The sequence below is a fragment of the Aythya ferina genome (genome assembly GCF_964211825.1).
Source record: "Aythya ferina genome assembly, chromosome: 3".
Taxonomy (NCBI): Eukaryota; Metazoa; Chordata; class Aves; order Anseriformes; family Anatidae; genus Aythya; species Aythya ferina.
This window is the reverse complement of record NC_140298.1, coordinates 94,678,925-94,696,600: the sequence shown is the minus strand read 5'-3', so window position 1 is coordinate 94,696,600 and position 17,676 is coordinate 94,678,925. Positions and strand designations below refer to the sequence as shown.

Here is a 17,676-nt window from a genome sequence, read left to right as displayed (position 1 = left end):
TACTTTTACCAAAATTAAATCAAGCAAAATATTTTTTTGCACTTGGGAAAAAGTATCCCTAAGACTTTAGCAACAGACATTCATACTTGACTATACTTTGAGATAAACTGGTAAGGACAATATTTTAACTTCTCTTAATAATTGCATTTCACTGTGTAACTGTTAAAATCTTCTGTGCCTAAGCATACTGCTCTCTATACATTTTTCCTCCTTTTAGAAAGGCCTCAGAAAAGTGCAAGTAAAATGACAACTTCGAATGCATTACTTTTGCTAAACGTTCAAGAACCATCAACAGTGAAACAGTGAATCATCAACAGTGAAAAAACTTATCTTTCAAGATTTTTCTTCCTATGACTATTTTAGTTAATACTGAATACATTTACATTTTTTTGCAGGCCAACCTTTACAAATCAACACCTACGGTGGCAGAGAGTCAGATGGTATGTATTGCATAACTCTGCTATGCTGTTTATCAACAATTGCATAAGCACAAAATCCAGTCATTATTATTTGCTTGCTTAGTCCTATGAAGGAAGCTAAAGTCAATATCTTCCTACAAAGTTGTATTGCTTCCTACAGAACTTCATTGCTTTCTTCTGTAACAAACACATATCTGTTTTAAGTAAATGTAAATCCTGAAATTATGTAAATCTATGGGCCAAATGACAAACTAGAGAGTCTTGCTGAGTCATGAGATGTATGACAACTATACAACCTACTGCTGTTTGTTGAACACTGTTAATATTCCACTTTTACAATTTTGTTTATATGCAATAACAGTTTGGCATCTATATTTTTCTTACACGCTGATATAAATCAAACCTGGTTTAACTTGTTGTCAGCAAGAATAAAATCGTAGAATCACAGAATGGTTTGGGTTGGAAGGGACCTTTAATGTCATCTGGTTCCAAACCCCCTGCCTTGGGCAGGGACACCTCCCACCAGACCAGGTAGATCAAAGCTCCATCCAGCCTGACCTTGAGAGCTTCCAGGGATGGAATATCTACAACTGTTACCCCTTGTCCTATCACTACAATCTCTAATAAAGTGTCCCTTTTCAAATTCAAATAAAGAAAATGAGATTATGCATCAAATGTTCATTTTAGCTCTGATTACATTTTAGTCCTTTTGGAGCCAAACTTTCTGAAGAAGCAGGAGAGAGGTCCTAGAGACTGTCCTAGTGACAGTGGCCACTAATGAATACTTAGGAAAAAAATTAGATGTGAATGAGAGAATTTTCCTATTGTATTTCATTTAAAGGAATTTTAGGGACTTCCTGAAACAATTTCTTCTGCTTAGTAAGCTTTTTTCATGGTCTTTTTCTAGTTACTTGTTGTTGTTATATTTAGGTCTCTACAACATTCTATAGCAAAACTTTATTTTTTAATTATGCATTGTGTGAAATAGTACTTTATTTGTTTTAAAGATAGTGCTTGATGTTCTTGCAATGAAACAGAAAATAATTGTATTTCTGTACTTTCTAAATATTATTTATGATTTTCTAGATGTTAATTTAACTACACTGTCACTTATTTTCCATACAGAAAACTCAAAATTGCTTAATCACTCTGAGAATTATTGATGTTGTCCATCCAGATGATCCTTGATGTACTTTTCCATAACTTTTTCATTTTTTTTTCTTTAATTGGAAGACTAAAACCATAAACTGCTCTTGTCTAGCTCTGAACACTGCATTTCCTATTTACACAAAAATGTGATACGTTTCATTGCTGTTATTTCTATTTCTTTCTTAATGACTCCTAGTAATTTATTTAGTTCTTCTTACTCATATCGAGTCATAAGACAATGTTTGCATAGAACTGTATACAACAAATCCAAGATATATTTTCTGAGTAGAAAGAGGTAGTTTCTGAGCTTACTAGTTTATGTGTAAATTTAGGATGTATTTTATTTTTCTTCTATGAATCAATGTTGAATTCAATTAAGTTTCACCTGTCTTTTTATCATTTAGTCGTTCAGTGTCATAAGACCTATCTGCAACTCTTTTCACTGCAATTTTGTTTTTACCTCCATGAGTGATTCAGTATTATCAGAAAACATTGTCACCTTACTATCCACTCTTTTCTGGCTGATCTGTATTTATAATTCAAAGCCCAGAACATGTGACAGCTCCCTTATCCAAGGAGCTCCATTTGTGAATTTTCTCCACTGTTAAATTTAAACATTCATTCCAATATATTTCTTGCTATCTTCTAACTGGTCCATAGGATATATTCGCTTTTACTCCACATTAGTTTCCTTTCCTAAGTGTCTTTTGCTGAAAGAATCCATGGCTGGATTATGCACTAAATATTATGCTCTGTGAAGGGCCTTCATGGAGGATGCAATATGACTGATTAAGGGTCAGCTCTAGACTGAGAATCTTTCCTCTTACCTCTTGGTGCATTTTGATAACAAGGCCACAGCCATAGGATGGTAGTTCTTCACTACAGTAACAGTAACGTTTTTTTTTTATTATTATTTATTTTACCATTTTTCAGTGCTGTTGTAGGATGGCCAACACCTTCCTTCACAAAATTAAGCTTTAGCTTGATTCTCAGCAGGGTCAGTTGCAACCTCCCTATAAAAAAAAGAGTTCAAGCTTTTACATATGGAGCAATGATTTTGTCCAGCTTGCCAGGTAACTAATAAAGCATTTCAAATTCTTGTTGCTGTCTGATACCTTCCACTCTTTCAGTTGAGTCAGGCATAAACATATGACTCACTAAGCACTTGAGTGCACAATGATGTTTAGAAAATGCTTCCTTAAAAGCATTTCTACAGTGTGCTTTTGGAAGAGGTTTCCTACATAAGGAGAGTAGCTTATCCTTGATGATTGCAGGTACCTCAATGGGCTTTTAATTGCATGGTTACATGGTACAAAGGAGTGTTAGAAGGCCACAGGTCCTTTCCTGCATAATGATGACTTGGTAACAAATGTTGCTTCCCATTTATTTTTATGTTTACTTTTGCATTGGAAGCCAGGAGTCTTCCAATTTTTGCAAACTCTTCTCAGAAATTTTGGAGGGGAAAAATATCAAATGGAGTTTATGGTGAATACTACAAAGAAATAGTCATAATATTAATGTTCATAAGTTGTTGATAAGACATTCTAGTATTATACGATGTTGATAAGACATTTTCTCCAGTTTCATACTAGAGAGGATCTTTAGTACTCCTCTCTTACCTTTGGTTTTGCTCTTTCTAAGAAAGAACTTTGATGGTATGTTGAAATAGATACTAAGGTAGTTGTAAAGAACACTAGATAAAACATGTTCAAGGCTGACAGAGTAAATAGGATGGAAATTAGAGTAGGTTGATAAATAGTGAGGGAGTGAGAAGAAGGGTGAGTATTAGACACGGAATCAGAACTCTGATACAATGGAAAACCTTAAGCCAGAAAAGTGTTCATAGGGTTTGATTGTTTACATCAGAGCCCCAGGCTAGGAAGAAGATAGCAGCTGTGTTTTGAGTTGGGTGTTGAGTTAGTACAATTTCTGTCAAGGAGATCTGATCTCCTGACCATAAAGGATTGTCTAAAAAAAAACAACTAATGTCACCTCATGGCTTATTTTTTGTTTTCAGTCAAATATGTTTCTTTGTATTTGATGAGGCAAGTGAAAGGGCCCCAGCCTGTTGTAAGGAGGGAGGTGACATAGCACAAAATTAAGGGAAGCTTATTTTCTGCCTGGGCCTCACTGTTTCCAGACATTGTGCTCTTCCCTGCCTCTGTCTTCTTCCACTCAGCCCCTAGCACTGCTCTGCATTTCTTTCCCAGGGCAGGGGTACAAGTACAAGATATGGGGACATTCCCTGCCTCTTGCACCCTCTGTCTCCCACGGTCACCCCTCTTGCTCTATTCTTTCTGGATGCCTGCAGATTTTATTTCAAGGTTATCCATACTTGCATGATACACCCAGCAATCTCAGCTGACTCATTTTAAGCTTAGTTTCATAGCTCTGTTCAAAACACTTCAGTTGCATCAGCTTTACATTTTCCACTATATTTTCAGGTTCACTTTTGCTGCTGGGCTTGTGCTAATAACATTCACACCAACACAGCAAGGAGATACCTTCCTCAAGCTCTTCCCAGGCTGCTTTTTCTTCTGGAGTCTTGTTGTGTAGCTCTGGTGAGAAAGCAGTGCTGGACTGTGGCCGGAGCAGATAGCTGATCCAACCAAACACCCAGCTAGCAAAGAAAAAGGTTTCCATCCAGATGGTTGTGCATAAGCCCTACTGCCAGTGTAAGCAAAGAGGCAGGAATGTATGGCTGGGTTGCTTAATGCTGAATAAGGTCATTTTTTTTTTCCAACTCCCTTTGTATAAATTGTGATGTGATATGTGTAAGCTCATTTGTCCTATGCCTAAATTGTTCTGTAGGCATCTCTTTTTTTTTTTTTTTTCCCCCAGACATAAGTGTATTGCCCTTGAAAGCAGGCAGCAAGGTGTTACTAAATGTACACTTGCTAATCTCATAAATAAATCTATTAGTGAATGAAGCTTCTTCTCTGCGTCTTTATATGCTGCTAGGTGCTGAGGATGGGGGGCTGCGACAATGCCTATGTCTCAGTCCCAGCTGGGCAAGCAGCCTTTCTGGGCTGCAACTACAGAAGGAGCTCAGCAGCAGTCCTGTTATCTACATCAGTAGTGCCAGTCCCTGTTTTCTATGGTGTAGTCATACAGGGAAGAATATAACTGAGTTATTTGGAAGTTTAGATTCAATTACAGAGCCTCACAGTACTTCAGTATGTACCAAATACCAGAGAGAATGCACATTTTTTCTCCTTTTCTTTGCTTACTGAACAAGTTCTATTTTAAAATTATTCCCTAGCCCCTGTTTATGCCATAATCCATCCCGTCAGACTTTAAGAATTCTGTAAATCACAGATATACTAAATTGACAAGTTAATTTTTTTTTTTTTTTTTTTTTTTTTTTGGTTAGCTGATGGTTAACCAAGAATTCTTTTCTTGACTAAATAATCAGATTTGTCTGAAATGAGGTGTGTCACACATCCATACTGATTAAATTCTCTTAGCTTGTACTTTTCCAAGTGAACTCTTAAAGATACTGTGAAAATGCAGTGTACAATCACTAGTATTTTTCCCCAGAAATAGTTTCCCCTGAAATATTGCTACCTGAGCGTATGTTAACGGCATCACACATTACTTTTCCTTGCTTTGCAGTTACCATTTTGAAGAGCCCAGGTAGGAGTTTGCAGCACGAAAGCAGGTGTGTGGCTGTGCATAAACTGTGACTTGATGAACATATCAAGATGCAGCTGAACAGCCAGCCAAAATAGCCAGCAAAACCTACAGACAATAGTTTGACAGCCCAGTGTCTATTTTTGTGGCAGTGACAAACAGATGTCAGTGATAAGGTTCTGTGCATAAGAGCAGCTCTTGCTGTTTTTGTCTGTGGTCTGTATTTAAAGTAGGCCAGGTAGCATGAAACCTGAATAATTCTGGTGATGAGATATGTTATTAATAAAATGTAAAAAAATAATCTAGTCAGTACAGCCTCAGTGGAATTGACTTGTCTAACAAATATTCCGTATAATATAAAGTATTTTATTTTATTATTTTTTCTATCACTTTGTCAAGACAAAACCTGGTGTCATTCGTCCTGTGCTGGTGAAAGCAAAGAGTGCACAGCAAAAGGAGGAGCCCTATCAACCCAACCCTTTCAAAAAGTACCTTGAGGAAATCAGTGATCAAGATATTGAGCAGGTAAGTAATTCTCACTCTGAAGGATTTTGTTGTCTTAGCTGTTTTCTGCAAACCTGATGGAATGGACTTAGATCCTTGTTTCATTCAGGTCTCTTGTTTTTCAAGGTTAATTGTAAAGAAAATACAGAGCAGATGCTTCACTGAAAGGTGCCTGGCTCCTGGAGGAGTATCTCCAGGCTGGACAGGGGCATCTAGGCTTTCAACAGGGACATCTTTTTGGTGATCTGAGAAAACATAAGTTGAAGAGGATGCCTTTTAATGATATCCATAGGGAAGGCTATTATTACAAAATAAAGTAGAAAAAAAGTAGAAATTCTGTGCAAGCCTGTAAAGTAGGTGTCTGGATTGGATCCATAAGAATGTGCTTGTTTCATTTGGGGTCTAGACTTGAATCCTCTCCAAACTGAACTGAGGACAGCAAGGACTGAGCAAAGTTCACTCTTTTCTCCCCAAGGGAGACTACTGAGGAGCCCCAATGACTTCCCATATAATTCTTCAATGTGCAGGTCCCCCAGGTCTGTATTCAGGTCTCTCCAGAGCTTTGGGAACTGCACATGAGGGGGTACTAAGGGGCAGCCCTTGGGGCAACAGAAGTGTTTTCTTCTCCCACAACCTCTGCATAAAGCCATAAGATCCCTTTGCAAAAATGCATCTTGAAATTTCCATACTTCTATGAGACATTACCTCTGAGTAATCACAGATAAATGGTTCTGTTGGCCTTTTCTCTTGCACTGGTGTTTGTGTGCATTATTGTGAATTAAACCTTAACACAAATATAATTTGAATGTCTGTGTAGGAGTTTATTATTAAACTATCCAGTATGCTCTGAATTTTCTCTCTGTAAAGTAGTAAAATGAAACAATAGTCTTCTTGCCAGACACAATGTGAATAAAATAATTATTAGTTAAAATTAGTTTTTAGTTAAAAAACTTATTGAATTTTTCTTACTTCTGTGCCTCTCCCGTCACCTTAGAGAGAGAATTCAGCAATGGCAGCCCTCTTTTTCTCATTTTGTTACTGAAATTTTTAAAGATTTTCATTTTAGTTATTTATATCCCTCCTCATAACTGACTTGCTGTAGGACAATCCTGACATTTCTCAGGAGTACTGCAGCATTATAAACAGGGGAAGATTAATCTTTAGCATCAGTGGGTTTCAGCAACATATATGGGTGGAATCAGAATGTTTCCTCTTCTATAAGTTTCTATAGAATGTAGAGTTTCTGTAAAATATAAAATCACACTTCTAACTACAGGTTGTATTTGCAGCCAGAATAAGCAGGAATAAGTGGGAGATAAAACACCCAACATTTAAGGTTCGTTTGTAGTAACAATAAGATTTTTGGTGGCTTTTTGGTAAGAGCTCTTTTGGAGTGCTGAAGATCTTTGTACATAATGCCAAAAATTTTCTAGTTACTCTTTAAATACCAAGTAATGTAAGTAGCAAGGTTTTTAATAATTGCAATAATTAGTTTTTTGTTGTTGTGTTTTTTTTTTTTTTTTTTTTTTTTTTAAACCTTGAATCTCATCAACTTATTTTGATTCCAACAATACAAATATCTTACTTACATGTCAAGACCTAAAGGTACAAGTCATAATATTTGCAGAGAAGGAAGTCTCCCCAGATGGGACAAGCCCCCTGACAGCTCACTGCCCTCCAGAGAGGCAAATCTGCCCCTCCAGCTCCCTCCCTGCTCCTGACAGAAAGGTTTCCTTCTTCTCAAATCCCTCACTTTGACTGGTCTGTGTCCTGGGAGCTAAATTTAGGTGGACTTGGCAGTGCCAGGTTAATAGTTAGACATGATGATCTTAGAGGTCTTTTCCAACATCAATAATTCTGTGATTCTATGATTCTAAGTCATCATTGTAACATGGTAGTAAATTAACACAGCAAAAACAAACAAACAAACAATCAATCAAACAAACCGACAACCCAAACCAAAAAGTGTTTTCTCTTGGCGTGGTTGGTAAGGGGGTTGAGAATTTTTTCTGACTGGTCATATGAACAAGTGAGGTAGCTTGGGAAAGTGTTCTTCCAAGCTCAGGAAGGACAAGGAAGGGTTGGAAACAAGGCCACCACTCCTGGGAGCAGAGAGTGGTCAGTCTGGCTCAGCCATTTCATGGATCTTTACCCACTATTCACTCTTAGGGGATGGACACAGTCTTGAACACTTTTGCTTGTTTTAAATTTTTGCTTTCCATCCACATATGTTAACGAGTCCATGGATTAATGAATGCACCTCAGCTGCTTCAGTTAAATAACAATTAGAAATTTGTCATTTGGGAATAATGTGCCTGAACAGCGAAGGAGGAGAGGTCAGGGTTAGGAAATCATTTCAGTCTTTTTAGGCTGTAAACCTCTTGTTCAGACTCAGAGATTTTCATGCCATTTTTGCTTCTTATAAAAGCAGAAGAAAAAAAAAATATAAAACATTTATGATTTGTCTCTGAGCTTTTGAGGTTTGCAGTGAATATTCGCTTCACTTCAGAGATGACAGGTGAGTTTACAGTGAGCTTCTCATGCTGGAACTTACTGAAAGCCTTCTGATACCAAAAGCACGGTGCCATTCCACTGGGGTGAGAGAAAAGGAGAGATGATCAGGAGTTTCTGCTAAAGAACTTTTGGCCTAGGACATCTCAGCAGGCAACTGCTGCAAAAACAATCAGTTCAGATCTCCCTTCATTAGGGCTGGGCACTGATTCTGCAGCCTGCAGTTTCACTGATGAAGGAATGACTCAATCACCAAACTTTGTATCTGTAGACAAAGACAGATCTGGTGTTATTGCCCTACTTGTATGCTTTCCGACATTTGAAGATAATCTTGGAGGCCAATCAATTTCTGTCATTTTGGGAAATGGTTTTTGGACACTAGGTATCCAGGCATGGCTAACCTGATTTGAAAACAGAACTACAAAGTCCCAGGTCTGCAACTTTTCAGAGCTATTGTATATATGGAAAACAATAATATATATATATATGATGTTTTGCAGATCTTGAATTGCTAAGTGTGTATGGTATAAATTACTTAAGGATTGTATTACTGAAGGACTGAGGGTGTGATGCATGATTAAATGTGGTAAATGAATACATGTGGTTGTTCAAGTCAAAATTATTTTTTATATTTATATATCAGAGAATCACAGAATCATTCAGGTTGAAAAAGACCTCTAAGACCATCAAGTCCAACCTTTAATCAAGCACTGACAAGTTCACCACTAAACCATGCTACTAAGTTTAACATCTACACATTTCTTGAAGACCTCCAGTGACGGTGACTCAATCACCTTCCTGGGCAGTCTGTTCCAATGCTGCACAAACCCTTTTGGTGAAGAAATTTTTCCTAATATCCAACTTAAACCTCCCCTGGCACAACTTGAAGCCATTTCCCCTCATCTTATCACTTGGGAGAAGAGCCCTATTGCTTGGGAGAAGAGCCCTATCCCCACCTCACTATAACTTCCTTTAAGGCAATTGTAGAGTGTGATATTATCTCCCCTGAGCCTCCTTTTCTCCAGGCTAAACAACTCCAGTTCCCTCAGCCACTCCTTGTAAGACTTGCTCTCTAGACCCTTTACCAGCTTTGTTGCTCTTCTTTGGACATGAAGAAATATAAGTAAATATATATTAAGACATCTTTGTTGTGAAAAAATTACCACTTAGGCCTTTATTCAGATGGATTCATTGACTTAACAGAAACTGATTTTGTTTGTGTGAGAAAAGGTTATACGATTCTAGAGGTGGTCTAATATAATAATACAAGAGTAGCCAAATCTGGGGAAAATACTACAGTGCTGAACATCACAGCATACAGTCGTGATTTCAGCTATTGCCTCTCAGAGTAGGTTTATAGTGCTGATATAAGTTCCTTGTGAGTGGAGAAGAATTTGGTGCCCACAGGAGGATGTTCACAATCTTTCAGTATCTCTAAAGCTCTCCTGATGGCTTCTAGTGACAGGACTGCAGCACTGCCTGTGAAACTGGGCTCAGTGCCAACACAACTGCTTGAAAATTGCAGTGTTTATCTCCAACCAAAGGTTTGGTAGCTTATGAGGACACCGAACAATGTGTGCTTGCAGCCCAGAAAACCAACCGTATTCTGGGCTGCATCAAATGAAATGTGGCCAGCAGGATGAGAGAGGCGATTGTCCCCCTCTGCTCTTCTCTTGTGAGACACCACCTGGAGTTCTGTGTTCAGCACAACAAAGACATGAGTGTATTGGAGAGAGTCCAGAGGAGGGCCACAAGGATGATCAGAGGGCTGGAGCACCTCTCCTATGAGGACAGGCTGAGGGAGTTGGGGTTGTTCAGCCTGCAGACAGTTCCTTCTATCTGCATTTTCTTTCCTTTTCATTCTAATACCCTTGTTGACACAGGTTAGCTGAGGTTCCAGACAGTATCAGATTTATTAATGTCTCTCTTGTGATTTTTCTTAGACCTCCACAATACTGCCCCTCCCTGCCAGCCTGCCAGTGTGACACTGAGTACTAGTAGCCCTGTGTGTGACATTGGGTTTGAGACAAAACGATGCAGTCAGCTGTAACTGCTGACCTTCAGCTTCACCTCCCTCTGTTGAACAGTTTTTTTGCATGACAGAGAATAGCTTGTTTATTTTTCACTTCATTGATAAAACTTCTCATGTGAAAAAAGGTATTTCCTGTTCAACAAAAATAATAATTTTTGCTTTAGCAGACAGCTGTTTTCATGCAGATAATCCATAGTAACATATATTTCTTTTCATTATTAATCTTCATTTCACATTGCTCTACATATGTTGAATGATATGCAAAGTGATAAAATAATACATAGTTTTACTTTGAATGAACTTTCATGTTAAAAATATTGAAATGATGTGCCATTATTTTTCGAGACCAAGAGACAAAAAGAGATTTGTATGAAGGTAAAGATCATCTGGAAAGGATGTAGAGTTACAGTTCATGGCTAGCTCTTTTTATCTGTATTAGTTATGCTGTATATAGAATGACTCTAGTGAGCCAGTAAAAGTCCTTTTTGTTTTGTTTTGTTTTGTTTTGTTGTGCTTTATTTCCTCATATTATCTTATATTGACTATTTATTTTTTTCCTCATAAGGAAAAATATGTAACTAATAGTGTGCTATTCAGTAGATATGTCAAAGTCAAACGCTTGTTATAGACAGAGATTAATATTGCTGTGGTTTCAAGCTGACATAATTAAATTAGTCACATATTTAGGTGCCATTACTGGAGGTAGTAATTTCCCTACCATGAGAAATTAATCATATTTTTCCTTGTGCCTGGTACATCTCAGTAATGTTTCAGGAATTTTGCAAGTAATCTTAAATTTGTTCAAAAGAGATAAAATATAAAAGAAAAAATATCCCAGAAGTATATATAATTTGTGAGAAGCACCGACATGATGGCTTCAAAAAAGTTTCAATTTAAAACTGGAGAAACTGAATCTTTTTTTTGTCTGGGAAAACTGGGGGTTTTTGTTACATAGTAATGTGAAAACAGCTCATAATGAATGCTAGACAATTCATATGTTTCTAAATATTAATGAACAATCATGGGCACAGACTCATGTGTCATTAAAAATAAAGCACTTTGGGCAACAGAAGAGCAAGATTGCACTGAAGAGGTGTTAGCTATATTTGTCATGAAGCTGTGAGGCCAGTTTGCCAAACATCATTAACAGAAGTAGAGTCGGTGATGCTGAAGAGGAGCACCAGGAGGCAAGGTCAACGCTGAGTGATGGTTTCCTGGTCACCTCCAACCACTCTCATTGCTGCCAGGCCTCTGATCCATCGTTTGCTCATGCTCACTCTTTTATTTGGGCAATACATTAGCTTCTGCTGGAGCTAATTTTCTTGTCACAAATTTTCTGGATTTGGAGTTTAAAGGCACAATAACAGCACAGTCTGGTGAAGACTCAGCCAGCCAAATGGGTGAGACTTCAGGATGTATTGTGTCGATGACCTTGACAAAACCTAAGCATAAGACTGGTGCCAAAATCTGAGTAACCTTCCTGCATCTATCCCAAACCTTTTAAAAATCATTTGTTTAAAAGGTTTTTATCTGCTTTACATACAAACAGCACATACGTTTTTATTTTTATTTTTTCCAAAACCACTATTGTTGACAGCTTTCAGTAGTGAATGCCATTGTGTGAGCATCTTCCCCAGATTAACTTTTGAATGCCTGGAAAGGCTTGTTAAAAACTTGTCAAAAAGCCTGAGGTGTTCCTGTTAGTATATAGATAATACAAGCATTCTTTTGCATCTTTTGTATTTGTTTTCAGGCTGGTTTTACTACCAAAACATGCTCTCAGAAAACGTCCCCAGAGCATGTCCATTGTATTTTAACACAAGATCCTTCTGGGCTTTCCTTTTCTGTCACCTTAACATTAACTGAACTGAAGGAGGGCGATGTGCTGGGCCCCATTATAAACATAACAGCTTTAATGGGATATCTGCAGCAGTTTTACTTCTCTGTGTGTGTGTCTGTAGGTATTGGTTGGCATGGACATGCCAATAAAAGTGCTTAGTGTCGAGCCATTTTATTGGCATGAAGGTACTTTATCTTTCCAAGTTAATTATCAAGCCATAAGAAATGTAAATAGGGTCTAAGCACTTTGCTTTCTGTCCAAAGCTTTTTTTTTTTTTTTTTTTTTTTTTTTCATCCTCTGATCTAAGTTTCCGCATCCGTTGACCTTTTTTTTTTTTTTTTTTTTTTTTTTTTTTTTTTTTTTATCCTCTATAGGAGACTGTTCTCCTACACCCTCTGTATCCTACTAAAATGATCCCTCCAAATAAGTCCCCTTTGCATCCTCTGCGGGTCTCCCTTGCTGGCTGTTTAAACCCTGGACCTTTCAGCCACTTGTCCTCCATCATGTGTGATATTCATGAGAATCCTTATAGCCCTTACTGTCACAACTCTTTGTACAATAAGGTGAGCGTCAAGTGTGGTGTGACTCAAGAGTATTGTCAGCCTTTTATGCCTTTAAATCTAGGCAAAATCTAGCTGGGTGATTAGGATTCAGTGCCAGTGGGTGGTCTGGGAGATGCTTGTCAGAAGAGCCCATGTCTCCAGTCCCTGGAGATAGTACTGCTTTTCCTTCCCTCAATGAACTTCTGCTGGGGTTTACTTCCTCCAGACCAGCTAGGACAGGGCTCCTCCACTCTTCATTTATGATGTTTCTCTGAAGGAGATATAATCTGTCATCCCTCATGGTCGAGTCCTTTAACATTTACCCATACCAAAGTAATGATCTGTATTCTTGGGGACTGAGGGAAGGGAGACTAACTTGAGAGAAATATGAACTTTTTCCAGTAGCTTTTTCTATCATTCTGAAAGCAGTTGTCTCTTGCCAGCACAACAGGAATCACACCCTTACTGACATTTCCATCTTCTCTGAAACAGCAATGAAGGAATTAGACAAAATGTCATGAGACCAAGGTGTGTGGGTGACAGGGCTACCTAATAAGCTTTACAAGGCCAAATACTGGGCCCTAAATCTTAACTGAGGTATTTTCAAAGAGCTGTTGGAATGAAGTCCTTATAATATCCCAAGAAAGCCCCAGCCTACTGTCAGAAAAGCTTCAGATATGGAAGCCCAAAGAAGACATGATGTTTGGACCACTCGGATACATCTTGTCTATATCCTATTTTTCCAGCAGAGAATATGGCTGCAAACACTCAGTCCTCCATTCTGGCAGAGATAATTTCACTCTGAAATGTATGGTGCACTTTATTTGGAGTATAAGAGTTTAAAACACAGGCATTAAGTGTTGTTTCTTTAGATTACACCAAGGTTTCCTCAGCAGGGGAACACAAAGGTTAAATCCACATGACTAGTTTAAGGCCCACTTGGGGATGAGACAGCTATGGAGAGAAGTAGCATCTCCACAGAAAACACGTGCTGGTCAGTAGTTAGAATCTGAAGGAAGCACCTGAAAATGTCTTTCTATCCCCATTAATTATAAACAGAATTTGGTTTAATAGACAACATAAAGAATGTCCCATGTTATCCCCTACTGCCCTGTGGGACTAATAGTAAAATTTACCATTTCACTCATGTATTGGGATGGACACAAAATAACAATAGTAATTAAAAAAAACAACACCCTTCCATTCTGTCTTTGAGTCATCTTGGGAAAACCACCTTTTCACATCTGCTAGGCTGGGTTTTGTTCTCTGTTTTAATTTTTACAAAGCTGGGCTGACATGTTTATTTAGGCAGTAGTGATTTTATCATCAAGTATTTTTCAATAACTGTCCTGGTGCATTGCAGGCCATTTACATGAACAAACAAACAGCTCTTGAGACTGCTGAAGCCAATTTTTATAATGAAGATGGGTGTTAGCTGTTGATAATGAAAACACTGCTAGAAACTCAGTGTTTTAGATTTATATAGGAAGGTGAATAAATCAGGGAGTTGTCTGAAGACTACGAAGATTGGTTGTTTTTTTTTTTTTTTTTTTTTTTTTTTTGTTGTTGTTGTTGTTGTTGTTAATTTCAAGTTAGTAGTTTTATCAAACAGGGATATTCTTGCTGAATAATTTATTAAATATGGACATTTTTGCTGTTTCTGAGTTCTCATAGCACTGTGCACCCCAAAACTCTTCCTTTGAATGCAGAGGTCATAGCTCAGCCTGTATATTTGCGTTCTACCCATACAGGGATCATTACAAGGCCTATTCATCTGCAAGTTTTATCTCAACTAACTTTTGTCATTCCAAGCAACCTTTGTGAGATTTTCAAATTGATAAATGTAGGCACTCCACTTTGATGTCAACAGGTTCTTCCTGTACAATATAAATCCAAGAGTTACATCATCTCTTTGATTTCTCCCATTCTTCATACATCATAAACTGTCTCCCATACTTGGATCATTTCTGAGTGTTAGCAGAGGTATATCACAGAATTTTTCTGTAAGCTTCGTATATCTGTAAAGAGCTCTTATTTTATTTTATATTAGTAAATATATTTATATATTCTCATTTTCATGTTGGACTTGGGCTCTCTTTAAGTCTGAAACTTTCCAGGGTTGAGCATCATCATCCAATCATCCATAGCCTATAATTCACTGAGTGCTATATTCTATTAAAGAAAAGCTCAGATGGTCCTTTAATTTAACTTTTTTTTTTTTTTTTTTTTTTTTTTTTTTTTTTGTAGCAGTGACATTTTGAATGGTTATGTTATTGTTGGCAAGTTAACTGGGAGTTCTGTGTTTTAGATGAGGCCCTAACACTGACTTGCTCTGAGGATTCATGCAAAAAAGTTCACATATTTGGGCTTCTGATTAACTTCCAATCATCATCCGTCTTATGTAAGTGAATTAGGTTCCTAGCTTTTAGATTTAGTGAAAACCCATGGGAACCTATAAAATTAACCATTATTAGTGAAAATAAAATATGCTAGTAAATAGCTTCAGCATTGCATTTCTAAATTAATGTCACCCTCCAAGTGGGTGTGGCCCAATGGTTTAGGAAACAGAATAATCATATTTTAATATTGGACTTGTTTAATAGAAACAGATTTGTATTTACACAAGCAGGAACTATTCACCATTTAAAAATATTTTTAATGGTTCTGTTTTGGTCTACAGCATTAATGTTCCTTGGTGATCAAAGGAAGTTTGATTTTGGTGTTATTCACATGACTGATTTTAACATGAGTCAATACATGTAGATAAAAAACATGCAGTGACCCTGTCTCCTGTACCACACAAAGGTTTGAGCTATCCATTAAAAAAAAAAAAAAAAAAAAAAAAAAAAAAAAAAAAAAGTTTAGTTTGTTACAAATAGAAATAGAAATAGTAATAATAATAGAAATACAAATAGTAATAGAAAACTTAGCACAGTAGACAGCGTATCAGCTATTGAAACTTAAACTTATTAGACCTGTTATGTAAAAGGCATAAATATTTAAGAAATTTATTTTTATTCTCTACTAAACCTGGACTGTCGTATCTGCAGATTTCTTAGGGTCCCCCCTTTCCAGTCATCATCCTTTGGGTTAAGGGATAATATGAGCCATGACTTGCCATGACTTGGACTCCATGATCCTTGTGGGTCACATCCAACTCAGCATATTCTGTGATTGCATGATACTCCAGCCATCCAGTAAAAACATGCTCCGTGTCCAGATGTATATACACATTAGTCTAATTTCTGTATGTAAACATAATTAAAGTTTTATCTCAATGAACCGTCCAAGAGTACTAAGAAAGCAGTTGTATTGCTAGCAATGTGTTGTATTTTGCTCCATCTTCCACTAGAGGGCAAAGTTCACTGCAATGAATTCTTTCGTACATTTAAAATATGTTGTAAATATACTATTGACAATGGATAGGATGTGAGGGTGAGTAGACTTGAAAATTTCCATCTGCACTTTCACTTGAAAATTACCTTATACAAATATTTGCTCAGATTTTTTTTTTTTTATTTTTTATTTTTTTTTATTAAAAGAACAAACAACAAACTAAACTAAACTAAACAGCAACAACAAAACAGAATGATAACCTTCTGCTACTTGTATGAGGGAGGGTAGATATGGTGAGCTCCTATAATCGGTATCATTTCATTTGTTGTCTCAGGGTGTAAAATAATAGCAGCTGACTATCTGAAATGCTGTACTGAAAGGGTACTGTGCTGTTGTTCAGACAGATTAGACCCAGCACCGAGCTCTTTTTGTTTGAAGACCCACCATGTACCTGCATCTTTATAGCTGATGAAATTACACAGATGAAGCTGAAAGATAGCTCTGACAGGATTTCTACACTCCTTGGTCTTGAAAAGTGACAACTTTGACACGGTTACCACTGGACATACTACTATGATGGACTGTGGGTGACTGTGTCTTTTTCTCTTACTTAAAAGACCAATTAAAGCAAACAGGAGTCCTGTTATGGTATCTTCTAGAATAAAATAGTTACATGAGTTGATCTTTATATATATATGATATATATATATAAGTTCCTTTTCTCTTTCATTGGAATAAAATAGCTCTGAAAGGTGCATGAGACTGCAACTCTTGTAGTGACAGAGAGCCTGAGCCGTTTAGACCCATGATTTCAAAATTTGATTCCTCTGGCAGTCCCTAAGCCTTTAACAGAGGACTGTGTTGGGTGGAAGAAATCAGGACAGCATGTGGTTTGATGAACATGAGCTTCCATTTTCCAGGTGTCAATTCCCATTGTTGATCCTTTGAAGGGGATCAGCCCCAGTCCCTTCTCCTGCAGGCTCTACCTGAGCCATCTACTCTGTTAAGAGAAAAGAGATGTTTGTTTCTTTTCTAGCCATCAGGTCAGCTGCAGAAGCTCAGAAGAACATGAAGGCACTACTGCCATAAATATCTGTCAGGGCGGAGAGCCCAGGGCAGAGATTTTGGGTGCTGGTAGTCATTTTGAAGTAGAAGGCAATGAACTGTCCTAGTGAAAAGGCAGGGATGGGGATGGGGTCTGTGGTATGCAGCTCTCATAATGAAAGACTGCCTCTTTGTACCTCTTGACTTTCAAACTCCCTTTTCTGTTTCTGTCAGCACGGGATGAGTACACAGTTCATGTATGTCCCTCCAAAAGTCTCCCCGTTGTTTAAATGTTTAGCAACACTGTCTTGAAAATGGGTTGGAAGGAAAATGTTTTTTAAAGAGGCATGGGAAATGTTAAAAAATGGCCATTTTTGTACCTTATCAGACACATGAGAAGAGGTCACAGGACCAGTCTTGCAGAGGACTAATTTTCTTTAATATATGAGTCTGGGCTCAAGCCAATTTCATTGCTTTTCCTGGGCCTAAATGGAGTTTTATTGAAATCACTGAGTATTGTCATGTTGGAAGGGTCAGCCTTCCATAATCATTTTCAGGTCTTCAGGCTCACATGTAAGCAGAATATTTAAAAGGATTTTTTTTTTTTTTTTTTAATGAAATCAGTGGTGTTTACTTCACCATCCAATCTCCTACTCACTGGAGTTT

General features: G+C 37.5%; 1 protein-coding gene across 9 annotated transcripts in view; it reads left to right on the top strand.

Annotated features, from left to right (window-relative positions):
- The window catches only part of MLIP (muscular LMNA interacting protein), a 123,630-nt gene that overhangs the window by 85,399 nt on the left and 20,555 nt on the right, over positions 1-17,676 (top strand). For 7 of the 9 annotated variants that reach the window (XM_084515313.1, XM_084515308.1, XM_084515310.1 and 4 more), the window contains 2 exons: positions 396-440; positions 5,601-5,726. In XM_084515313.1, the coding sequence (XP_084371439.1) occupies positions 396-440; positions 5,601-5,726 (171 nt within the window). The remainder of the gene's footprint in view (positions 1-395; positions 441-5,600; positions 5,727-17,676) is intronic. The other 2 variants (XM_084515311.1, XM_084515309.1) reach the window with 1 other exon arrangement.